Consider the following 26,611-nt stretch of genomic DNA (forward strand, 5'->3'; position numbering starts at 1 on the left):
TCAAACTAGAGAGAAGTTCATAAAACCAACCCACAGACAATTGGCCACAAAAAGGGAAACTGGAGAACATTGTTGTAGGTCCTGATCAACAGGCCATTGAGCTCCATGGATTGACTTGTGGCATTATTGTGGGGTCTTAGTCCAGCTGGTAAAACTTGAAAGCATTGATAGCCACAAGAAACTGAAAGAGAACTAAAGAAACAAGTGTACATGTAGTTTGCTGCAACATGTACTGATATAGAGTGTATCATGTAATAATGTAATGTAATAATATATTAGCTGATGTTATCATGTAATAATATATTAGGTGTCAACCAGTAAAAAGAGCACTGGCTTCACACCAGCTAAAGTAAAATGGCCCCTCTGTAATCTGTAAAGTGCTCAGCACAGCAGGCAGAAACCCAGCACCACCAAGATAAAACCTCCTGGCCCTGGGCGTTCAGCGCCTTTTCATTGATAGGAAACGTGTATGATCAGCAGTGCCCACAGCCACATTGGGTGGTCCTTAGAAAAGGAGACAGAGAGGGGAAGAAGGGTAACTAGCATGAAGGAGGTAGCATAGCGATTATTTCATGTATTACAGGAGAGAGAAAATCTGACAAGGAGAGCTCCCTTCCTGCCCCAGTTTGCAGTGTTTTCAGCTGTTCCTCCAAGTGTTACCAGATGCCTCAAGTCAGCTATCTGTCTAGGCTAGTTGGGGCTCATCCTTTGGGCAGACACACCACAAAGTAAGATCTGGTCCCCTTCCCAAGTGCCACTCCAGTCCTCTTCCCCTCCCCAATCTGTTGCTCTGCTTCCTGCCCTGTGTTCCCTGCCTGGCCTCATATATACACATACTTTTCTGTCCCACAATGTGCCAGAGATGCACCACTTTGAAGCAGACTCAATTAATCAAGTCTGCTCTGCACATGAGCTGAGGCGAATTGTGCTGCGCCGCGTGCAGTTGTATAAGTGGAGAAATGCACATCAGCACGTGGAAGTGGCGGCGGTGCGCTTTTAAACTAAAGCATCTCCGACATATTTTAGTTCAAAAGCACGCCACCACCATTTTCTCAGCACTGATGTGCATTTCACTGCTTATAAAACTGCATGTGTCAAAGTGCCAGGCACTTTTCAAATCACCCGGCATTGTGGCACTTGCATGTGTAAAAATGTCCTTAGGTACTTAGGACGTACCTGACCCTATCCTGTGCTACTAATAAGAGGCATGGAAGAAAATCAGTAAAGGGAGGTTGGGGGTCATTTGAATCAAGACTCAACATAATGTGGGCATTTAATGAACCTTGTGTTTTCCCAAGGCAAAATGGATAGCATCTGCAATTTAAAGAAGCTGTCTCGCTTTTGCTGTGTTTTGGAGTGCAAGTCTTCAGCTGATGTAAAGTGCTGGCCTTCACTAGCTCTGGCTAAGGACCTGACCTTTGATACTGAAGACAGTGTGCCACAAACTCTCCCAAGAGCCTGGCTAGGATTCAGCTCACTTAATTACTGCTTCTACAGATTATTCCTTTAGAGCTCTAAAGTACCACAGTGGCCTCACATGGTGTCCTCTGAACATGGGTAATTGCAAGTGGTATCAGGAAAGGTCTGAAATCAACTCGAGGTGCTCACGCTTAGTCCATGGTGGCAGCATCACCATGGAAGACCGTTAAGCTGATCTTGCTTAGTGTTATAGCTTACTCCCTCGGTCTGATTCTTACTGTTAGTTGCCTTCGAGAGTGCAAAGTGGAAAAGCTGTAGGACTCAGCGCAATGCCATGCAATGTAAACCAGTACAAATGAACTAGATGCCTCTTATTCCCTCTCCCTGATCTAAATGCATGGCAGCTGAAATGACAGAGGTTGGGGTAAGACCATTTGCAGCTGCATTTACAAAGATAATACATGCCTCAAGAGCCTTTCACTAACCCCTTACCAGTTGAACTCCAGACCAGCCTTTAAGTGATGCAGTTATTACCCTCTGAGCAGTGCTTTATTTAAAATAAATCTCTTTCTTTGCCTTTTCTGTGTTTCACTTATTAGTAAGTATAATAATGCTTCTCTGGCACTTATAGAGGATTAACACTAAATGCAGGTGGTCAAGTTTGTCATTCTGAATCTACAATGCTTTAGCATCTGTGAAGTAACACTCATTTGAGGAATCTAAAATCAGGACCTAGATCAGTGAGTCTAACCTCAGGTTACCAGCAGTTGCTATTAACATTATACTGATATGACAGCCTTTAATGTCACAATGAAATTCGGACAGGAACTGGCATTTTCATTTTTGTTTCCTTGCTCTTCAGCAACCATGTTGTTCTCACCTGCCACGTGGGTTAGGATTGGGAACCGCTGTGGGGTTCTCTCTTATTAAGGAACATATAGCAAAAAGACATCCTTGGTTATGAAATGCAAACTACCAGACTAAGACTATGAAGAAGAATAGGAATAGCAATAACAGGGCGAGGAAGGACTCTTGGGTTGTATGACAGCTAGGATTCCTGGGTTGTATTGCTAGCACTGTCACTGGCTCATTTCCTCCTTGGGTCAATCAGCTGCCTCCATTTGCCCATGTGAAAATTGGTAGCTCTAAGACTTAATTAAAGCTCTTCTGGATTCCTAGGCAAAAGATGCTAAAGAATTGCAAAACCTTATTTATTATTAACATCCTCCTCTGTCCACGTTCCTCACATAGCAGTGATTCTGGGCAGCTCAAAGGCTGACATTCAGCTGAGCCTTGTGAAGATAGTCAGCTGAAAACACAAGGGCCTGATCAAAGTGGAACAGTAGATTCCCAAAGGAGACTTTTTTCCACCAGGGTTGAAGCCACTTGCTTAGTGTGAGTGACATGCAGGTAAATGAAATAATACCCTACCAGCCTGCTGTCATTGGAAAGGAATGCAGATGGAGATGGAGCTGCCAGGTTGGAGATGTCTTGAAGGTCAGAGCATTTTATTTAGCAAGAATCAGTGTCATTTGTAGAGATGAAATCTGTTCAGACTTTAATAGGATAAATCACAAGGGATGTTCTAGGATAAATCAGAAAGGCTTTTTTATTTCCCAGAGTGTTGGGTAATTTGAATAAAGAACCAACATCACTTTTTAAAACCAAGAAGCATGCGGTATTTAAAAAACAAAGGGGAGAGATTTTTTTTTTTAATATGGAGGGGTGGGGTCAGCATGACTACCGACATTTCTGTCTGGCTGCATATAGAATAATGGATTATTTAACATCTATTGAGTGCAGATTTGTCCTCCATGTTTTGTAAATTTTTGTTCTTGAATTTATTTTTGGATCTGAGGAGTTTGGAGATCTTGTGGATGCTTTGGGAAAATTGGAGTATGTGATGGGAGAATTTTTCAGGCATGTCCTCATAGTTACCTTGCAATTCTGAGAAGGAAATAGAATTGAGTTCATGGAGTAGGTATTATTAGTTTAATCTGTTGGTTCCAGGGCTCAGAAGAGAGTGTAAATCAATAGCTAGTGATAGCAAACATTTAAGCTTAATAAAAGAAGAGATAATATTAAACCGTATATAGTTTCCTCCAAAGACACTGGCTTAAATAAATAAGTCTAAACTGAAGTCTGTTATTGTTTCTGGCTAATTCCATTCTGCAGTCTCTATTTAGGGGCCATTACTATATCTATTTCTGACTTTGGTCTCAGGACAATTTGGTGCAGTGAGCACTTCCAGAAAACAAAATATCGCCTTTCAGTCAGACCACATTGTTTCTCACCCATCCTTTCTCATTTTCCAGAAAGCAGTGAATGAATGTGGTGACAGCAGGGGACTGGAAGCAAGGGTCCTCAGTTCTGTTCCCTTTACTGCCACTGGCTTGCAGTGTTACTTTGGCCAAATCACTCAATCTCTCAGACTGTCATTTTAAGAGTTTGATTGCCAAGGCAAAACTCTCCCTTATTTCCATGGGAGCAGAGTACAGCCCTTAAAGCAGGGGTAGGCAAAATGTGGCCCATGGGCCAGATGCTACCCGCCAGGCCATTCTATCCGGCCCGCGGGGCCCCTCAAAAATTTAGAAAATTAATATTTATCTGTCCTTGGCTGCCTGTCATGCAGCTCTCAATGGCTTGCCAAAACTCAGTAAGCGAAATATTTGCACACCCCTGCCTTAAAGACTTTGTTCAAGAAAACAGTTTTACTGTTGAGTTCAGAGGGAGGAGAATCAAACTCCATTTGAGTAACGTTACTTTGCTCTTCAGTGTGGCCCATAGATCTCAAAGCTCTTTACAAATAGGTTGTTTTCTGTTCATTGCCATCATTTTACACACGGGAAAACTGAGTGACAGAGAGGGAAAGTGGTTTGCCGGAGATTAAACTGCAATGACTCCCAGTCCAGGGCTCTATCATCAGAACCTCACTGCTTCCCCATAAGGTTCATGATTAGGGCCCTGAGAAAATAGCGATTTCGCGGGCTGCACAGAAACCACAAAATTTGCTCCACACCATGATTTTTAAGGGTCGTGAGCATGGGCAGTGGAAGGCCAGGGCTAATAGGGCTTACCCCCACAAATGCAGGGTAGCCCGGGTACGGTGTCTGAGTGTCTGTGCCGTGGGGGACAGGTGCGCACAGAGAGACAGAAAGCCTGCAGGCGGCCGGCATTGCAGCCAGATGGCATGTAGAGCACTGCCCACCACAGCAGGTAGGTCGGGGCAGGGGAAAGGGAAGGGGAAGGAGTGTGGGAGTGTGCAGATTGAGGCCCCCACGGTGAGGGAAGGAGTGGGGCGCAGGCAGGGGTGAATGGGGCCCCAGGGCAGGTTGTGGGATGCTCAGAGCCCAGGCAGCTTGTGCACAGGTGCAGGGGGGCCCAGGTGGGTCATACAGGTGCGGGGAGGCTCAGGAAGCTGAACCTTGGGAGAGGCTCAGGGGGTACGTGCCCCCTGGATTTGTGCGTGGGGCGGAGGCGGACTGCCACTGCGGGCTGGGCTCTGCGTCCCACTGCTGGTGCCTCGGAAGCTGGCTTCGGGAGCCAGTGGCAGCAGGCACATGGTGTCATGCTCAGCAGCTGCTCCCAGGACAGTGGCTACAGCACACACAGCCCAGCCCACAGCAGCAGCCCACTTCTGCCCCACGCACAAATCCGAGCAGCACGTGCCCCCCAGGCCTCTCCCGAGGTGTGTGCAACAGCGGGAGTCCTGCCCCCCACTCCTCTGGACAAGCCACCCAGGCTCCAAGTGCCCTTGGGCTCCCATCCACCCCTGTCCCTTCCTCTGCCCCACTCCCTCCCTCACTGTGGGGGCCTCCATCTGCCCCCCCATGTCCCTTCCCTGACTTGCAGTGCTCCACATGCCATCCGGCTGCAATCACAGCCACCTACAGGCTCCACGTCTGCCTGCACGTGCCCTTCCCTCCACCGCTGCAGCCACCCAGAGCCCACTCCTGGGCTGCCCTGTGGCCTTCTGTGCTGCCCTACATTTGTGGGTGCTAAGACCTGTTAGCCTGGCCTTCCACTGCCTATGGCCATGTGTCTGCCTGCTGCATGTGCGCAGGCAAAGTATCATTTTTCATGGAACTACCGGGACCCATTTGTCAAAATCAATGGTAGTTTTGTGAATAGTCCTTGAAATATGATACTTTACCCACACACATGTTGCAAATTTTCAACGAGAAATCCGTGATTTTCTTAGGGCCCTACTTATGATGCACCCAAAATTAGTGCTAACAGGAGCACGTGCAATAACAAAGAAAGCCCACCGGATCCACCATATTAGTTCTGTGCGTTGTCCTACGGAAATGGATCCTGACATCCACCAAGGAAAGTAACACTCTTGTGTATTTGGTTTTCAGCCACAGCCCAGCACATAAGTATTACCTGACAACAGACCCAATCACTGGCTCCATCTACCTCTCTGACACTAACAGCCGGCGCATCTACAAGATCAAGTCAACCACAGCCGTGAAGGATATTGTCAAGAATTCAGAGGTGGTGGCAGGGACTGGGGATCAGTGCCTTCCTTTTGATGACACCCGCTGCGGAGATGGGGGCAAAGGCACCGAGGCTACGCTGACTAACCCCCGGGGTAAGAAATCAGCTCTTCTTAGCCAGTGTTTTTAAGAGATGGAGTAATAGGCCTGGAAACACAGAGCAGGTAGGGCAAGTGCAACCACGAGCACCCCACAGCCAACACATTATAGTAACTTAGCCTTGAGTAAGGGTTTAAACAAGGTCAAGTAAGTGGCTCTTCCCTAGGCTCATTCAGTCCTTGTCCATTTGGGTTGAAACTGCAAAGAAGAGCTCAAGCTTGGGGGATAATACTGTGGACATAAGTCCAACGAGAACCAAACTAAAATCCACCAGTCAAGTTTCAAACCCCGCTTAGCCACTGAGCCATACTCAGGCAGCATGGTCAGACAAAGAGACAAAGTGCTTTAGAAAGACCATTCTTTACAGTTGATCCACTATAATATTTTCATCTGTCCTCTTTACTCCACACTAAGTGGAAGCTAAACCATTTGAACTTTCAGCTGGTTTCATTGAAATGCAAAGCTATGGTGGCTTAGCTCCACTATGCTGGAATAGGAGCAAGGAGATTAAATTGTTTCAGTCGATCATCTGACATGCACTCCCAAGTTGCCCTGCCCCACTTTTTTTTAAAAAAGTGATATTATATCTGCCCACACAGAGGAAGTAACAATTCTTGGTCTGGATTCAGTTCAATTCAGTCAGTTTAATGAGGCTTTCTTTGCATAAAAAAAAGCTGAACAAATGTCACTACATATCAAATAGAAAGGAACCCACAGGTACCCCTTCATATACCCCAGGGTTATATAAAAGTGCCTGATCACTTGTGTTCCCTTTGATCCCAGCTTTGTCTACAGAAGAAATTTTATTTTAAATCTGGATAGTTAAACCAGTGCACAAGGCTACATGGACACTAATTTTGATAGGAGTGTGTTATTTCAGTGTAGCTTGAACTTGTTTCTGATCAAACGTACCCCCAAAGTGGAAGAAGAATGGTGAAGCCAAAGTAAAAACATCCACCCTGGTTAAACAAAGTGAGTTTTAGTCAAACCGGTGCAGTCTTGTGCGTAGGATTCAGATTGCCCTCAGACTGTCAAGCTCTTTCTACAGTTACCAGTCCCTTGAGCAATCCACTGCTTCTCGGAAAATCAGCTAGCGTCAGGGGGTGATAAACACAGGAAAGAAAGCGCTGCTGGAATGCACATCTAACACAAATGTTGGTGACCAGAAAGCCCACGTTCCATCCAAGGATTAAAACGGAGGCATATTTTCATTTCCATGTATGTGTTTTCTCACTAGCATGGGGGGAAGTTGGCAGGCCTTTTGTTTTCACTCAGTCTTGATAGACTCGGTTACAAAGACTTGTTCTCACTTTAACAGTAGATTGTATTCAAATGCGAGGACTGGGTCACAGCCAAAGGGATGCTTTATTTCACTTGAAGGAAACCCCTTCCTTCCTGCCATGTGAGGGACTGCTGGATGTGTCTGAGAAGGCAGAGCCTCTAGAGAGAGTGGCTCAGGTGGATGCTGTTGCAAACAAGTAATATATTCACAGATGCACAGAAGTTCAGGGACCTGGTGAGATCATCGGGTCCACCCCCCTGCTCTGGGCAGGAAAGACTGCTGGGGTCAAATATTCATGGAGCCCATATTACCTAAACCTCTGTTGTATCTCCTGTGAGTCTTCTTGCCTCTTGGTGAGGACACTGGGTGACTATTTTTGTGGTGTGGGCTCTAAGAGAGCAATATTACACTTGGGGCTGTAGCTGAGCTGTCTGTGCACATCTGGCATCGTCAACGTGTTTCAGGTAGCTAAGAATTTGGAGCACTCCTGTCTCCCCTCTGTACAGCTGTCTCCAAGATGTTGGACATCCCTTGGGATGTCTGCAATAGGATAGCATTGCAAACAAGTTTCTGGGACCTCTTCCCATGCTGCTTTCATCAACAGTTGAGGTGGAGGTAGAGAGGCTGGGTATTTCTTGGCTAGGCAAGTTAGCAAATTCTTTTCCTTGACACGCTGATAACATTACCGTTATTGCATTCAAGAAACGCAGGCTGATGTAGCGACCTTTGTGTCATCTCCAGTTGTGAGTCTTTGTTACGTGCGGGCCTGTTATGTTTCCTGGCAGGATGCAGAGGAAATTAGCTCAAAACACCTTGCGCTGTTGTACACTGAAAAAGACTGAAGGCGTCACTGCTGCCTGCAAAGCATTCAGAGGACCGCTCACGGATGCTTAGAGTGCTCTGGATTACCAATGAAGCTATTGCTAAGCAATATTTACTATAAGCACTGGATTGACAAAGAATATAGCTGCTTGCACAGAGGTTATTGAGAAGAATCCTTCCCATTTTCCAAGGAAAAACAGTGTGAAAGGGAAGTCGAATGACTTGGCCATGAGGTTAATGTACTGTCTAAATATATCAAGCATGGGATAGGGAAACAGAAGGCCTGTTACCCTGTTTCTTTTGTTGCTTTGCTGTTCTATCTTGAGAAAAAAAAATCACTTGCCTCTCTAGGCTTTGATTTCCCCATCTGGAAAAAAAGGGGGATGTATGTATTTCATAGACTTCATAGACATTAGGGGCTGGAAGGGACCTCGCGAGATCATCGAGTCCAGCACCCCCTGCCATAGGTAGGAAGTCTGCTGGGGTCAAACAATCCTAGCAAGATAAACATCCAAATGCCTTTTGAATTAATCCAGACTAGGTGCTTGCACCACCTGTCTGGTGCAAGGGTCTGTTCTAGACCCAGGACACCCGAACTATAAAGAAGTTTTTCCTTATGTCCAGCGTAAACCGGCTTTCCAGGAGTTTGTGGCCATTAGACCTTGTTATCCCTTGGGGAGTGCTGGTGAACAACTGTTCTCCCATGTCCTGATGTACCCCCCTTATATACTTATTTATCTCCCTACATACCATTTTTAGTATGTTATTGTAGACTTATGTAAGGTTTTATCAGGGGAACAAAACTCAGGAGTCTAACGCTTCCAACTCCATAATTGAACAACTGGATCTATCTGGGACACACTTGGGATACACTTGCCAGAGTGCCATACTGCAACATGCTGCACACGTGGGCTACCTCTTGAACAAGAAGCGGTGTAGCTGTCCGTGTACCACTAAGCTCTGCCTCTCAGAAGGGGTGCTCCTCCACCCCCAAAATTCAGAAGGGTCAAGTTTGTCTTTTCATTTCTCTTGCTTCACTACAGAACCTCTGTGGGCTTTGGAAATGTTGCAACATATTCATACGTTGACAGTGGGAGAAGACATCATGTAAAGGCCCCTACACAGATGTTTATAAATGTTATTCCTCGATGTGCGCAAGTTCTGTTTCTATCCGGAGCTTGAAAAGTTAGCAGACGTGGCTCCAACAGGGGCGACTTGATTCCCATTCATCTCAGTAAATAATAAAAGCCAAAAAATAACTCCCACTATATACTGTCGGCATTGTTTGTTAGCTCTCTGCCCCTTGGCCCGGCAGAAGTATCCAGTGGCTGCTCTTGCATAGTGGGGCTTTATTTTGTAGTGCTACAACATGAAAGAGATTTACTAGGAGGTGTATAATCAGTGGTCCTCAAGCTGCCCAATATCAGACTCCATAGCATCTTTGGAGGAACAGCACACCTGTGAGAGAAAAAGGCAGTGGAAAGTAAGAAGGAGGGGCTGCACTTTCTGCCACACTAGCTGAAGATACCCAGAAGCTCGAGCATCTGCTGCCAAGGGAAACCTTTGGAAAGCTCAGCTGACAACTTGGTTCACCACTGCCTACAGGACTCTGATCTTTGTAAGTCTGAAGCTGCTTTTTGATGCACAGGAGCAGAGATTTTTATTTCTAGCAGAAGAGCAAGGACATCTTTCCAAACTGTTTCCATGTGCCAAGGAAGCTTTGGCCTTTGCTTGCACTTGCACAGGGATCTTCGCCTGCCAAAAACGGTTCATGACATAGACCAGCGGTTCCCACTCTGGTTCGCGTATCACCAGTGGTACGCAAACAACCTGTCAGTGGTACGCGTTAACAGATTTATTATAATTACTTTATATGACCAAAATTTGCTGGTGGTACTTAAGGTTGTATCCTTTTAAATTGGTGGTGCGCAATCTGTCAGAGTTTGGGAACCGCTGATGTAGACAGTGGAGAATCAGCCCAATGTAACAGATCCTCTCTTCTGACTCACCGTCGCCTGTTCTATCCAGGACTTCCTGCTGGGACGTATTAAAATGACAATAGATAGATCCACACATAAAATAAGGGCCAGTTGCGGTGGTGATGCTATTTGTCACATCTATTAGGAACTGGTCTGACACTTCCAACTCATTTGCCATAGAGCACAGCAAAGCCTTTCAGATGCTAATGAATTTCAATATACCCTGTAAATGAAAGTGTTATCACTTTCTAATTATCATCTGCTAATACCGATCCTCTTCTACAAGCAATCTAAGCAAAAATTAAAACTCCAGCTTGTCAGAGCGTTTTGTTTTCATCTAAGCACTCGCCAGTGGTTCTCATCAGGAAAATGTTGTGGCAGTCGAAATTACCAAGAAGCCTGCAATTAACAGAGATCCTTGTGACAAGACTGACACAATATGAAGACAGTTTCAGAAGGGGGAAATGAAAAGAGTCCATCCATTTAGCACCACAAAAGAGATGCAAAATGAAGTAATTAATTTGGGGACAGATCATTTCTATCAGCATGTAGTACTGCATGCGTAAACAAAGCCTCAGTTGTTCACTAAGTACTCATCAATTCTACCAGAAATTAAAAAAAAAACAAAATCAAGAACAAAAACAAAACAAAAAAAAAAACCCCCAGGCAAGTCAAGAGGTTGGTCAAGCAAGCAGGAAAGCTTCAGTTAACAGAGTGAAGTTACATATTACGCTTAGACAATAGTACCCTTAAAACATGAGTATCCACATGTTAAAGCTCATTAACTCGTGCTAAGCACCCTCAGGGTTACACCACTTCAGGGGAGGGTTAACTCTGGGCCACGATCCCTAGTTTGTGTTAGGGAAACTTCAGTCTACTCCATGGAGATAAAACGAGCAATTTTGCAGTCCTCCGGCATCCCAGGATGCACTGCTCCCAGCCCTCTCCTCAACCCAGGATAGGCAGAGAGCCCAGGTGTCCTGGCTCTTTGCCCCGCCCCTGCTCACCAGCCCCCCCCTAGTGGCACATCAGAGCTGTGCAGGCAAGAAACAGCATTAACCCTTTCCATGCTACTGCTCGCAGCACTTTCTAACTTAAACACCGCTTAACGTTCCAAACTGAGTGTGGTCTAGGTGTAATTTGTAACTTCACCCAATAGAGTCCTTCACCATCTCTTATTTGATCAGGGTATTTTGCAGAAGACGTCTGCCAGCTATTTGGCCTTCAGAACAAACATCCGACTCTCAGGTATCAATTTGCATTCCAGCCTTACTCTGTTATGTCCTCGTGCTGTGTGGTCCTGGCATGACAAACAAATACCGTTGTGTCAAAGCAGTCCACTAGCACAACTCATCATCGTGACACTTCAGCAACACTGCAAGCCCCGCTTGCTACATGGGATGTCAAACTATCTCCCAGGAACCAGCATGATTTTACAACTGCAGTGTCATCTCAGACCATAATGTTCTGTGGTCCTTTCTCAGGTAACATCAATGAGTAAGGTAACCACCAAGCTTTAACAGTGCATGGCATAAACCAGCACCGAGGATGCTCAACTCAGGGATCAGACCAGCACACAGGACAAAAGGGGATCGACTGGAGCATAAGACAATATCGCACATAGAAACCCCAGTCGTTCTTTTCTGGCAGAACATGATGGTGGGTGCTGGGTTCAGTTTTCGCTCTGAAGGCCCTTGCCTGTGGGGCCCTGCTCATATCCAGACTGTCCTCCCTTCTCAACATCTATGAGTCCACTGTGAGAGACAGTGAGATGCCTGTGGCTCAGCTGCCAGCAGCACACTGATGACACTCCATCATATATTTCATTCTCAACTGACGCCATCACTGCCACCACTAACACATCAGGCTGTCAACAAGAAATCATTGTGAGCAATGAGAGCCTGGCTCAGGTTGAATCCAGGCATGGGAAAGTTGAAATGGAAGCAGACTCCTGAGTCACTGATTACAGCCCCCTGCTATTGCAGGCATCACATCCTATAACTCCCTTTGTAAACCTCCGCAGAATAATTAGGTGCTTTGCTCTCAGCAGTCTTATAGGAATGTTCTTCTAGGCTCCTCCAGTGGATTGGAAGCAGGAAATCCTTCAAAGAGCTAGCCAAGATGATGTCTCCACCAACAGATGCTGTCTCCATCAAAGGCACGGAGCCATGCAGCCCTTGTTCTTCAAGCCTCGATGCACTGTTGCACTCCCCCCCATCTGGTAGCATCAGTACCTAAAACTGACTTTTTCACTTCCTGCTTACTGGGAAAAATTGTCCTTTCCTCCCAGATCAAGACCTGGTGATGAAGTTCTGTGCTTTTGCTACTTCTGAGCAGCCTTCCCTTTGGTGACTCTGACCCTCAACATTAGGAAGATGCCTGGGCCTCACCTGGTTTAGGATCAGGCTGTCTGCCTTCTCCCTGTTCCAGGGCATTGCAGACATCAGGCCTATGTATTGATTCCCCAGAAGTTTCTGGTGCCAGGCTATGGATTTGGTTTTAATCTTTGGAACCGTTACCTGTAAAGCATGGGGACAGCTGTAACCGCACAGAGCCCAGGATGAAGCGGGTGAGAGCAGGGAACAAAGCATTCTGGCCGTGCAACAAACTTCCAGATGAGATTAGGTGAACACAGAGCTTAACCAATGGCAAAACCTTCTTCTTGTAAAAGGTTTTTCTACCATCTGAAGGGTACTCAGAATACTGACACCCTCTAACTAAAAAGCCCCCTATAAACCCAGCCAAACGAAAAAGGAAATGAATAAAAGCTAAGAAATCAAAATCTACCCTCAGCAGAGATGGGGATAGAGAAAGGACATGGTGCCGGGGATTCATGAAATGCACAAAGATCTTTCACTCTTATTACTGAATACACTTGTATGATGCACTGCCTGAGATAGATTAGGTAGAGAGCTCTGTTAACTCCAGTGAAGTTACTCTTGATTTACCTTGGTATGAGAGAGAGGAGCATGGAGCCCTTAGTTTCTCCTTTCTGGCTTGGCCTGTAGCTCAACCGATGACCAGGCAAGTTACTTTGTCTTTCATCCTCCTGATTTGTAAAATGAAGACGATCATGCCTACCTCATAAGGTGCTGCAAGGCCTAATTAGAGAGTGTAAAGCCCCATGAAATCCTGTGATGAAAGATGCTTTAGAAGTGCCAGATACAGATAGCTTGGGAAAAAGAGGTTATGCAAACATGACAGATACTCAGAAAGTGAAGGGGGAAGATAAGGGGAAGGGAAGTGGCCTAGCTTTTTCAGTGAAAACAGTGAAGCAAGGAGCAGTGGTCTGATGCAAAAGGTGGGAAAGTTTCAATCAGAACGTTTGTTGTACGAGAGAAGGGAATTAGGTAATAAAATAAATCACTTAGATCAGGGATGTCAAAGTCACCCCTCCTCGCAGCCTAGATCCAGATGTGGCAACAGCAGGGCAAGCAAACGCAGGGTGAGTGATGGTGATGCGAGGCTGAACTCAGCCATTGCTTGCCCCCCACTGCTGACGGGCATCTCAACAGCACTTTGTAGCCCGGGCTTTGGCAGCAGGCCCACCCCACCCCCTGGTTCCTGTATTCCCTGCACAGGCAAGACAGCATGGCACCACGGGGCAGATTTGGCCTATGGACTATATGTATGATACCCATGACTTAGGTGAATTCAGAAACAACACAGTTAAAAGCCTATTGAGATTAAATCTAGAAAAGGCCCTCCCACATCCAGGAAGTGGAAATTAATCAACCTATCTGGTCTTTCTCATCAGCGATTCTCCGATAAGCACCCTGCAACCATCTCTTCATTAAAACCATTGGACATCAATACCACAAACCAGTATTTCAATGCCTCTGTGTAATGACGCTGAATTACTTAGAAAACGGTTCCTTTCAACAATTCACTGAAAATCACACGCTGTTTCCAAAGAATGAGCAGCGATCACTGGTTAAAGTTGTAGGACCTAGTTCTCTGCTGGTGATGAGTAGAAATGACCTCAGTGGAGCAGGGCCAATATACCCAGTGGAGAACTGGCCCATTACGTAGCCAACTGCAGTAAAATTAATTCTTAATCCATGAAGTGACTTGCATCCAACCCCTTCCCACCCATTTGACTAAGCCGGTTGAATGTGCAGTTACCGTCAGGTGACCTTTCATTTCTAATTGTTCTGGTCTCGTCTTCCTCTAGGCATCACTGTGGACAAGTTTGGGCTGATTTATTTTGTGGATGGCACCATGATCAGACGCATTGACCAGAATGGCATCATCTCGACCATGCTAGGTTCCAACGACCTGACATCTGCCAGGCCCCTTAGCTGCGACTCTGTCATGGACATTTCTCAGGTACCAGAAATGTTATTAAATCTGCTTTACTCCACAATATTTAATACTCACTGTCCTCTAATGGCCAGACAAGCGCTTGCTTTTTTTGTCACTATATAATTCGGCACTGCAGTTTTAGGACTGGCTCAAATTAGCATCTAGGAAATAGTGGCTGGGTGTTGTGGTTGGTGCCAAAATTAGCAACAGCAGGAAAACAAGAATTTTGAATTGCATCAGATTGCAAATCGGTGGCAGCTACCATCATGCTGGGCATTTAAGTCCTGCTGCTTACAGGGGGGAGGGGGGAAATCTCCATTTGATGATTGCTTTATTTCTGGATGATGCAGTATGCAAACGTTTTATAGCCCAGGACTCAGCCCTTCACAGAGTGCCAGTTTGGAGGTACAGTCCTTTAAAACCTTTTATGCCACTTATTATGGCATGACTAGAAGAATGTTGCCCTGTTCTGCAAAACTACAGATCATAGCTGGAGGGCTAAGTACTGTTATTCAGCCACAATGGATGTCAATGGGGTTTCCCTTTTGTAACTGCCTACATAATTTTCATGCTCCCTTATGGAATCTGTTCTTCATGTTTTTTCCCCCCCTAATTTGAAAAGATTACCCTCACTTCTTTGTAACAGGTTCCCACTGTCTGCAATTTATGAACAGGCTAAAATTACAAGTTTAAAAGCTCTCACGCCTCGTAGAGAGAAGTAAATTTTGATGGTTAAAGGCCATCTTGTATTATAATGGCTCCCATCTCGCAACCATATTCTTTTCTGTTAGTGCCAGCTACAGCAAGGTTATTGTGGTCCAGGCTTTAGAAAAAAAAAAACATTTTCAGCCAGGCTCTGGCTTTTATGTAATAATGTGCCCTTTAAACGGTCCTGAGGTAGATTCAGAAATGTATCGTCTGCAGTGCCTTTCTTCTGCTTCTTTCAAATGAAAAGAGCCGTTCTCCAGTACCCCGGTCTGCAATGGAAAGATGCATGACAGACAAGGTTTTAAAAAAAATCAACTTGGGAGCTATCTTTTCATCATTTACAGTGGCTAGAAAGGTCTCCGCAGTCAGGCCCCCGAGGCTCTCTGGGACAAGAGGGCATGAAATATTTAGCTGCCGACACTGACAAGAAATGGGTTTTAAGAAATTGAAAATTCCCTTGTCAGTTCCGAGTAAACCCTGCTCTTGATGCTAACTCAAGGCTGCAGCAGAGCAGTGCTTTCAAGACAATTGGAAAGTATGGAGGCATGCATTATTGAAGAGAAAACCACAGGCTATAGTGTTTTACCACAGGAAGGGTTAAAGCAGGCCAGGGGCCAAGAGAAAAAAGGGATTGTGAGAACAGAGCTTAGCGTGTAGACAGGCCTCAACTTGCTACATGCAGCTCTGAGATGCATGCCTCCGAAGCTGGGCTGTCCGGCTGAGATTCATGCCTCCAAAACTGGGCTGTCCAAAGCAGAGTAGACCAACATCTCTGGCAACTGAGAAATAAATAAGCCTAGAAAGGCTCTGAATATGAGAGATCACAAATAAACCCAGTCTATGGCAGCAACATTGGACAAGTGGATCACAAAGCATGTGAGACTCCTGTGGCACTGGTGGGTCTGACAGGGTCTCCTCTGCTCAGCCTCTTAGAGGGCATTGATACACGTCCCTTTTCATCCCGTGACATGCCAAAGACCCAGCGGGTTGGAGCAGACTCGATTAATTGAGTCCGCTCTAGATGCAAGCCAACGCACGCTACGCTGCAGCACGTGCAGTTGTAGAAGCAGCGAAATGTGCATCAGTGGCGGTGCGCTGTGATGATTAGAAATTAAAGGTGTTTTAGAAATTTAAGTTTCAAATCAAAAATTAAGGTGTTTTAGGTCAAAAGCACACCGTTGCCATTTTCTGCGTGCTGACGCACATTTTGCCATTTCTGCAACTGCACGTGGCGGAGCACCAGGCGTTTTTAAAAACACCCGGCACTGCAGTGCAAGCATGTGTACAAATGCACACAGAGCCCCAGCAAAAGTGAATGTATTGGGCCTGAGGTTGCCGGGGTCCCTTTCACTTCTCTCTGAGCAGGTAGATGACCTGAGAAGATGGGAACGAGGAGGTTTATTACAGAGGCAGGGCGACACCCTGAAACTGCGTTGCACTGTCTGTGCCATGGTGTGTCTCATTCAACAATGCTGGAAGCAATGCAGTGTGGTATTGTTTCACTCCCAGCATACAGGCATGGTGGGGAGGCAAGTTAGGGGATTTAACAAGCAGTGGGGTGGGGAGGATGGGCAAAATACAACTCTGCTCTGTGCCTTCTGATAAGGTAACATATGATCCCTTAGGGACCATAGCGAGCCTTTCTAAATTAGTCATTCTGTGCAACCAAATGGGACTGTATAGCTATGAGACAGCTTTTAATAATAGTCAGTCAACAGGCTATTTAAAAGCTTTATAAACATTCATAGACGACCAAGTACATTGTCCAGAGCTGCTCTCTGAACACAGCACTGCAGATCTCTTTCAATGCACACATGCTGTGCAAGGATTTTGGATCATTAGGTGGCTCCTTTCAGCTCACCGTTGAACCATTCCTGCACTGATGAAACATGAAATAAAATAAAATCATCACCAAATGTATTTCTATACCGATTGGTAATGATCTATAGTCTGGGAATGGAAAAAGGACTCCAAATCATGTTAACATTTCTATGCTAGTCCAACCTGCTCTCAGTGCTGAGGTAAAGTCCTCTTAGGTATGGCATTATTCTTGGCAAATTAAACAGTATCCTCAGTTGAAAGGTGGTGCATGGTTAAAGAACAATATTGGGATCTTTGACTCTCATTTCTATTGCTGGTTCAGTTTATGCATCTCTATAATGGGTCAATACAATATCAATACCTATCTTTTACATTGAACTCAATCTTTAATAAAGCATTATGAAAAACCCACCTGGGAGAAGCAGGCATTTATTTCAAGCTGTGAAATTGAATTCTTTGAGAATTGCTGTTTATGTATGTTCACAGGAATGAGACCCTGAACTAAGTTTTCAAAAAAATGTTCCTAGTTTGTGTACACAGAATTTGTCATTGCAAGGCAGTAGTATAGTTAATGGCACAAGCGGTTGTACACAAGCCATGCAGTATGCACATACAATTTAAGCACTTTTTCTGGAACATCTATCCTGTGCTCTCTAGAACAGGGGCTATCTTTTTATTATTTGATATTATGGCTCCCAATACAGTGTAAATGAATAAGAAGTTAGTCCTTTATCCCTTTTTCAGTATTTCACCACTCACTTCTCCGTTACCCTGTGCCAAACATGCCACATACCTAGATAGCACAATGATTTGGGGAGGGAGGGAGAAAGGAGTGGATGGATGGATGGATGGATGGATGGATGGATGCTTTAGAAGTTTGATTATTAAGGGTGACCGTAGGAATCAAACAGAAAGAACAATGTTTTTAACCATTTCTTTTTCACTGTCATGTTGTTAGGTTCGTCTAGAGTGGCCCACAGACCTGGCAGTCAACCCAATGGATAATTCCCTGTATGTCCTCGACAATAATGTTGTGTTGCAGATCTCTGAGAATCACCAAGTGCGCATTGTGGCAGGAAGGCCTATGCACTGTCAGGTCCCAGGCATTGACCACTTCCTCCTCAGCAAAGTGGCGATCCATGCCACCTTGGAATCTGCTACAGCTTTGGCTGTTTCTCATAACGGGGTCCTGTACATCGCTGAGACGGATGAGAAGAAGATCAACCGCATCAGGCAGGTCACCACCAACGGAGAGATCTCTCTTGTTGCTGGTGCGCCAAGCAGCTGCGACTGCAAGAATGATGCCAACTGTGACTGCTTCTCTGGGGATGATGGGTATGCAAAAGATGCCAAGCTCAATGCCCCTTCCTCCCTGGCAGTGTGTGCAGATGGGGAGTTGTATGTTGCCGATCTTGGAAATATCCGAATCCGCTTCATTCGGAAGAACAAGCCATTCCTCAACACACAGAACCTATACGAGCTGTCCTCCCCTATAGACCAGGAGCTCTACTTGTTTGACACCAGCGGTAAACACCTTTATACCCAGAGCCTTACCACAGGAGATTACCTCTACAATTTCACCTACTCGGGAGATGGAGACATAACCCTGATCACTGATAACAACGGTAACTTAGTCAATATTCGGAGGGATTCCACTGGAATGCCACTCTGGCTAGTGGTGCCAGATGGCCAGGTCTACTGGGTGACAATTGGCACCAACAGCGCACTCAAGAGTGTGACAATGCAAGGGCATGAAGTGGCCATGATGACGTACCATGGCAACTCTGGTCTTCTTGCCACCAAGAGCAATGAAAATGGATGGACAACGTTTTATGAGTAAGTACTATTAGAATGATATGCCATGGGCCTCATGTTGTATTCACTAGTCTGTTTGATGCTTAAAGAATAAAATTCATTGGACAAAAGGTACTTGTAGAATGGCTAGAGTAAGAAGAGAATTTTGCACCATATTAGGTCTGATAGAGAACCTGACAACAGATGTAACAGTGGAAAATGAAACACACTAAGCACTTAACAATCACATTTATCTCCAAAATTAGCTCTTGCATTTAATCTACGAATAAAAATATAGAGGTAAACCAAGAGGAAGAGGAAAAATACAAGTTATTTTGTGGGTATATTTATGACAGTAGTTAGTTATTTCTTGCCACCCAATAAGATGCAAAATATGTGAAACTTGTCTGCTCTGTACCTCCATTCATTTCAGTGGAGCCATATGATAGCTATAAACCCTCCATAGTCCACAGGAACATAGGAAGTATTGTGTAGTGTTTGGAAAAGAGAAATGGGAATCTGGATTTAGGTAGGTCAGAGCAATTAGTTAGCAAGCAGATGTTAAAGGGATTAAGTATTTGCTAACTGACAGATCTCCGGCAGCATTCGTTCATTTGAAATCTCCATCAAAGAGGAGTGTTTCTATTGTGATTCTACTAGGCTTGGATCTTAGCCTGATTGTGTTCAAAACTCACATCAGTGATCGAGATGTCAATATAAAACCAAGGCTGAGAAAATTCACAGGCGGCAACTAAGATGGATAGAGTGGTAAATAATGGGAAGTCATCTGGCAAGATCTGGATTGCCTGGTTAGGTAGACCCATTCCAACAAAATGGCAGAAAATCGTACATGTGGGAACAAGGAATGCAGACCACTGCCACAGGATGGGGCACCGTATCCTGCTAACACTGTGAGGCTGAAAAAGGTCTAGGGATAGTAAGAGACAATCAACTCAACCTGAGCTCCCAGCATACCGCCATATCCAAAAGGGCTAATTTGGTTATACAGAAAAGGCAGCAATGAGTGGGATAAGGGGTGATTTTGCTAGCTTATGTGGCAGCGGTGAGATGGACACTACAATGCTGCCAGTTTTCTTGTTCAAATTTTACAAAGAAATTTGAAAAATTGGAGACAATGAAGAAAAGAGCCACAACCATGATTCAAAGCTTTACAGTGAGAGACTTAAAGAGCTCAGTTTAGTTTATCAAATGGAAAGCTGAGAAGCACCTTGATTATAGCATGCAGGTGCTTTCATGGGCAAAAAATACCTGGTACTGAAAGGTTTTTTAATCTAATGGACAAAGGCATAAAAAGGACCAAGCCAAAGCTGGAAGCTAAAAACAGATAAATTCAAACCAGAAATATAACATGATTTTTGAACAGTGAGGGCACTTACCCAGTTAAATAAACTAATAAAGGAAATGGTGGTTCTTTATTTATTTCTTGATATCTTTTGATTGCCAAATATAAGTTATTCATTCATCAAACAAAGAGTATTGGGCTCAGTACAGAGATAACAACTAAATGAAATGTAAGGTTCTGTGATATAAAAGAGTTCAGTTTGGCTGAGCTAAGGGTCCCTTCTGGCTTAGCGTGTGACTCCGTGGAAGATGTGTGTATTCGTGCCTCAAGAGTACTTCTCTCAGGGCACGTTTAAATCATGTCACAGAATCACGGAGTGGAAGGAACTTCAAGGGTCGTCTCGTGCAGCACTTCACACAGATGCAGGATTCAGCATTTCTATACAGCCCCAGACAGACCCAACCCAGCCTCCTTTTGCAGACCTCCAGCAAAGGAGATTCTGCACTCTGCCTAGGCAGCTTCTTAATATTGTCCTGCTGTTCCAGCAGCTAAGAAGTTTTACTTGCTCTAAATAAGTTTTGCTGCTGTCTAACCCCATGGCTATCCTGCAGGGGAGAACAGCATTTCTTCATCTTCTTTAAGGCATCTTTTCAAACATTTGAAAACTGCATATCCTTTCTTCCAAACTACCCACACCTAGTTCCATCAGCCTTTCCTCACACCTGCTTTCTTCCCAGCCCTTTATCGTCTTTATCATTCACCTTTGGACCTTCTCCTACTTCTCTTCATGCTTTTCATATTGCATACAAATCCTGATGCAATACTCTAGCTGTGGCTTAACCAGCACTCAGTAGAGCGTTACAGTCGCCTCCTGTATCCTGCATATAATGCTGTGTTGTTCTGTTTAGCTTTCACTTAGTCCAGGGTAATTTCAGGCACAAGAGCAATTACCGTGCATCAGCTTTTCCTCAGTAAGTCTCTACCCCCTGTTAATTCAGTTTAATTTGATTATTTGTCCATACCCTAAATGTATCATAATCCAGTTAAAGCCACTAGGAGTCTATATCTTGCCCGTGTTTTCCAGCAATAAATAGATGGCAGGAAACAGCATAGTTCAGTAGGACCATGGCAGTCTTCAGCCACTCACAACTGCTTTTTTTTTTTTTTTGCAAGTAATTTTCTGATATCTCTTATTCTCCCTAAATGTTGTAAATCTGGGGTGTTAGGTCACAGCTTCCATGGGTACATCCAGCCGGGCCATGCTCAGGCTAGGACAGCAATGGGTGGGTTCTCCCTCCCTGCCTGGTCCCCCCTGGCTGTTCTCCGCCAGCCCGAGAGCAGGTGCAGGGATGGGGAACTGCCACTGCTCTCCTGGGCTGAGCCCAGTCCCTGAGCAGCCTGTCCGGAGCTGAGTAGAAATGGCTCAGGAGCTCTCCTAACTCTTGGGACAGTGGCAGGCAGGGAAGGGAAGGGGAAAGGACATGTCTTTGAGCAGGAATTTTTACCTGCTTTGTGGACTTCAAAAAGTCCCTGACTGCTGCTCCTGTGGCATGGTCTGCCCGCCCTGGTGTGGGGGGCAGGGAGGAAGGCTGGGTGCAGGGAATGCAGCCATCCCGGTCCCTGCTTCCACGCCCCATTTTGCAAAATCCTTCTGTGCAAGCGTCATTTCAGGGAGCTAAATGATGGCTATATATTATACTGTACCTCTGCACAGCAGTGAAGTTTGACCTCACTACACAGGGTGTGACATTCACACAGTACAGGTCTGCTTGACCAGCAGCTGAATGAAAAATCCACCTTCATGTTAGGTATTTGGCAGACATAATTAATCGGAAAAGAAGTAGGTCTGGAAACTCTTGCAGGCTAAAACTTTCGTACCATCCATCTCTTCAATCCAAAGCAAAAGGATACAATTTATTGGGTTTTGTTTTCTTAACTTGACCTGAAAGAATGGCAACACATCTGTTTTAATAGCTTAGGAACTGTTCTTGGCTTTTTTTTTAAAGAGAAACAAGAAAGTTGTTAATTTTTTTTAAGAAATCAGGATTGTAGTAATTAACTTGATTACCATAGCTCATTGAGATGGTATCATTGTATGTTAAATAATTTAGCTTCCCTCTAAGCCAAAGTTGCACCTTTTATGTAATCAATGCAAGGCATTTTGTTTTAGGTCTTTTGTGTGCTCAGTTAGTCTTCAAGGTAATTTTTTCAGATGCAAACCTAGTAGGTATTTACACATCACTGCAGCCAAACCTTACAGTCAGGCTGCCCAGAAACCATGTTCACCAAGAAGAAGTGATGCAGACTGGGGATGGGAAGATAGGGTTGTTGAACCAGGTCTTCAGATTTCAGTAAGTGGAATGATACCAATTTATACTATAGTGAACGGACTCAGTGTTTTTGCAAAGGTTTCTGCTTCTGCTTTGGAAAGTGGGAAATGTTTTCTCCAAATTCACATTCATGGACAAATGTTGGTCTCAAAATTGCTCTTGTTAACCCAGTTCTTGGGTTTTTCTTTCTTGTGATCTGTGTACCGTGGTCTGATTTAATGACACAAATGATTAACTTAATGAAAGAATTTTCTGAGGGATCTCTGAACCTTTTGTCAGGAGTCCCCTGAGACATTCAAATAGGGGAATTCTGCTCCAGCTTTGAATACTGGTCCCCAGATAGCTGCATGCTTCTCTCAAACTACACTGTGGCAAATATAGTGGGCAAAAATAGCAGCAAAATGGCATAATTGTTGTCAGTGTGCTTCCGAGTTACCTCTACTGTGCCGTGTCAAGTAGGCTGCACCTTTTGGAGTACATATACCAAGTTCAAGGATCTGAGGCAGTATAGCCCCAGGTGTATGCTAAGAAGCATTCCCTGAATGTGGAACTGGGCTGCTAGGCAGCTACATCAGCTCATTCTCAGGTGGTGCATGCACAGCTCGGGTCAGTGGCTGCCTTGTAGTTCATGGCCGCACTTCCAGGCATGGCATTGATTCAGGATAGACATGTCCTCCGTCACAGAATGCTGCTTCGGGTCTTCTGAGCATGGTTATCTGCTCAGCAACAAAAGGCTAGAGGCTCCAAGTATAGCCTTAACTTCTCAGCCTCTGGGGTCTCTCCAAGGGCTTGTCTGTAATGGGTCAATGATAGGTCTTATGGAGGGTAGGACTGAACAAGCCCCACCCAACCAAGCCTGCCAATGAACTGCAGAGCTGCAAGGCCATGATACTGCTTTAAATTTGCCCTTAGTGGCCTCTCTTAGACACAGGAGTCAAGAGAAGGTGCCGGAGTCAAGTCCACAGATGTGTCATGGGCACACTTCCAGCTTTCGGGCATGGCAGGCAAGTAGGGCATGCTCAGTCGTGCCCTTCCCAAGACCCACCTCTGATGTGATGCAGCCTGAAGCACATACAGCTGTGTTCCAGATCAGTCTAGCCCTTGCGTCTCAGCCCAGTTCTCATACAGTCTCAGCCTGGGCTTCTGTTTTTGCGTATGGGCCTTGTACATTCCCTCCCCTATGCCAAGGTAAAGAAGAATGGGGACAAACAGCTGCCTCTTGAGTATAAAGCAGCATGTATTTAATGTAGCCTCTTACCCAGCGATTATATTCCTGCATGCCTGTGACACTGTTAGGGAATTTCTGTGAAGCTATAAATTACAGCAACCCCAAACAGGGCACAAATCCCTTTATCCTGTCTGAGGTGTACATTTCTCCTCTGCTCCTTGTTCTACCTTAAATATAATACAGAGCCTCGCCATTGCGCCTTTAAAGACAATGGAGCAAAATGGCAATAAGGGAAAATACCACTTTTCTACTGCCCCAGAACAAGTCTTTTCTGTGTCACTAGGTACCCATTAACACAACATTGTTAAAACCAGGGTGTTTTTAGGCTAAGTACAGACAGTCAAAAAGCCTGAGGATTGAATTGATTCAATCTTCATAGGTTAGTCTAAACTGCATAGACTGAACTGATAAGCAAGTGAACAGACATTCACTTTTGATTCCAGAAATGCAGCCACATGTCTGCAGTGGCTCAGGCCAGAAGCTGGGGGGCACTAGAGCACACCTCTCTGATAGGCTGAAGCAGGTAGCTTAGGCCAAAGCTAGCCCGCCCTCCCTGCAAGGGAGGTGCAAAGCATCCTGGGATGCTGGGGGACTGTGAATTAACTTGAATCTGCAATAGAGTCCTGCATCAGGTCAGGTACCCATGGGTTGGGTCCAGGTGGGAACGTGAACTACTTTACATTTTGCAGATCAGGTTTGGGTCTGAAAAAAAAATTTCAGATTAGACTCAGGTCGGGTAAGCCTCACCACCAGCTGCTGACAGATGTAAAAAATCCTACATTTTACCTGAAGAAGCAGTGCAAATGAGATCAAACAAAGAAGAAAGAATGGCCGTGAAGGAGATCAAACAAAAGACAGAGCAGGGTGTGTCACCTTGCTCTATCTTTTGGTTGATCTCCTTCGCAGCCATTTTAAACGTTAACATTCTGCTTTTTCTGGTAAAACGTGGTTTTCTTTTCCAAGTCTGGCAGCAGCTGCCCAACACATGCCCAGAAGAGGCAACGTGTTAGTTTGATTTGACTTGCCCAGCATCTGTATAGATCAGGTGCTTCAGCAGGCCCTTTTTGGTACTTTTATCTATTAGCTGATTGAATCAGCTGTTACATAAAGGTGCCAAAAATCCCTACTGAAACTCCCAATCTATACAGACGCTGTGGAGGCAGGTTGAACTAACACAATGCCGCTTCCAGGAAAGCACAGGGTTATTTTTTTTTTTAGTCTGTCAGCAGTGCAGATCAGGTTGCAGATTTGCCTGAAGCGGGTCAGGTCAGTCCGTGGGTAAGAAGACTTGCTAATGAGGGTTGCGGGTTCAGGTCTGGTTGTATAACATTGAGTGCAGGTCAGAAGTGGGCCTTTAAAATCAGACCCACACAGGTCTCTGATCTGGAGAGGACAGAAGTTCAATAAACTGATTTAACTTAAATTAGTTATGTCTGATACTGCATCCATCCAGGTTTATCTTAAACTGGTTTGGGCCATTTTGAAAGCGGTTTATGTGCACTGAACTTCTGTTGTATTGCAGATTTGAACCACTTTCCGATCAGGTATACTGATTTATGTGTAATTTTGGTTCCTAGGCTTAGTGTCAAAAGGACAGTGAAAGCCCACCAGTCAAATCACCAAGGTTTGGGGAGGTGTTCAAAGCCCACATATGATGTTAACAACCTAGTAAGGAATATATTTCAGCTCCTCTTTTCTGTTGGGCATTGAGGGAAGTGGCAGGTTATAACAGGGTCAGATATACACTGGTTTGGTGCACAGGATGTTATTAAGGAGGGGCTTGCTTTCTGACATACAAGTAGCTTGCTAGGATTGTTACGGATTTTTAAATGTTGGATTTAATGTAATTGCAAACACTGAGTTGGAGGGGGGCAGGTGTGTTGCTGTGCCACCTCATGCACAAGGTATAGTTTGGGAAGCGCCTTGGGAATCTTCAGCACTAACTGTAATATTATTAGAGTGCATTTTTCCAACGCATTTGGCTGCAAGCTCCAGAAGGCTGCTAACAGGTGAAACCACCAAGATGAGGAATCCCAGAGAATCCTGCAAGGAATTGATTTCTGAGTAGACAACGCTTGTGACACTCTCTCAATTCCCAGAACCAATGATTCTGCATAACAGTAATGTGATAAATGCAAGCTCCAAGTGTTTACAAGCTAACAATTAGGCCTCATAAGCACCAAATACCATTTTAATTCTGTGCATTGAACCTTAGCTAAATAAATTTCCAGTTGGGAATTGATGGCAACAGCTTCCTTTGCCGGCCTAATAATTGTCACTGTAATTGTAAATGCCGAGTCTTTGCAGTTGGTGTGAATGGGAGGCAGCAGCTGCATTAGCAGGTGATGAATTCATTGCTCAGAGTGGCTGCTGTGTACATTCCTATGCTTCAGTGTTTCTTTCATTCTGGTGCTTGTGGGGCTTTTGGAGAACACAGAAGTCTTAGGCTGGGATGCAAACTGGGCCACCTCTAAATCCTTAGACTGTGGAAACAGGCCTATCCAGCTTAGCTGTGAAATGAGTTGACTAGGGGAGATTTATCTTACTACAAATACCAGGACGCACCTGCAGCTACATGAAAGCCAGTCACCTGGCCTTCGTCTCCAAGCCGGGGATGTCAAAGAAATGCCTTTGAGAAGGCTGGAAGGGAGATGAAACATTCCTGTCAATCACTTTGCCTTGTTAAAGCCTATTATCCATTCAGAAATGCAGAGGCCTTAAAGTCAGAGGGGCCCAGGAGGTTGGGGGTGTATAATAAACAGCATCATGTATGTGCCGTACCTTCTAATCCAAGCCAAAAGGGCAAAAATGCTCCCATCATATGCAAAATAAGCAGTGAGCAAGGAGGAAAAGAAATGCATGCCATGAGGGGAGCACGCAGCACGCAAAGGAGAATTTCAGCACCCACTCCCATGGGTCGTGTGAGCCACCCTCCCTGCATCATCATCCAGCACGAAAGGGCTTCTTTTTGGGACATGAATTTGTTACACTTCATCTGCTGCTAATTAAAAATTATAATCAA

The 26,611-nt window shown here is 45.0% G+C and overlaps 1 protein-coding gene across 6 annotated transcripts in view; it reads left to right on the forward strand.

Annotated features, from left to right (window-relative positions):
* The window catches only part of TENM4 (teneurin transmembrane protein 4), a 766,508-nt gene that overhangs the window by 696,833 nt on the left and 43,064 nt on the right, over window positions 1-26,611 (forward strand). For all 6 annotated transcript variants that reach the window (XM_059722139.1, XM_019493579.2, XM_059722142.1 and 3 more), the window contains 3 exons: window positions 5,781-6,013; window positions 14,275-14,429; window positions 17,893-18,770. In XM_059722139.1, coding sequence (XP_059578122.1) covers window positions 5,781-6,013; window positions 14,275-14,429; window positions 17,893-18,770 — 1,266 coding nt within the window. The remainder of the gene's footprint in view (window positions 1-5,780; window positions 6,014-14,274; window positions 14,430-17,892; window positions 18,771-26,611) is intronic.

The sequence above is a fragment of the Alligator mississippiensis genome, chromosome 1 (assembly GCF_030867095.1).
Source record: "Alligator mississippiensis isolate rAllMis1 chromosome 1, rAllMis1, whole genome shotgun sequence".
NCBI classification, from domain to species: Eukaryota; Metazoa; Chordata; order Crocodylia; family Alligatoridae; genus Alligator; species Alligator mississippiensis.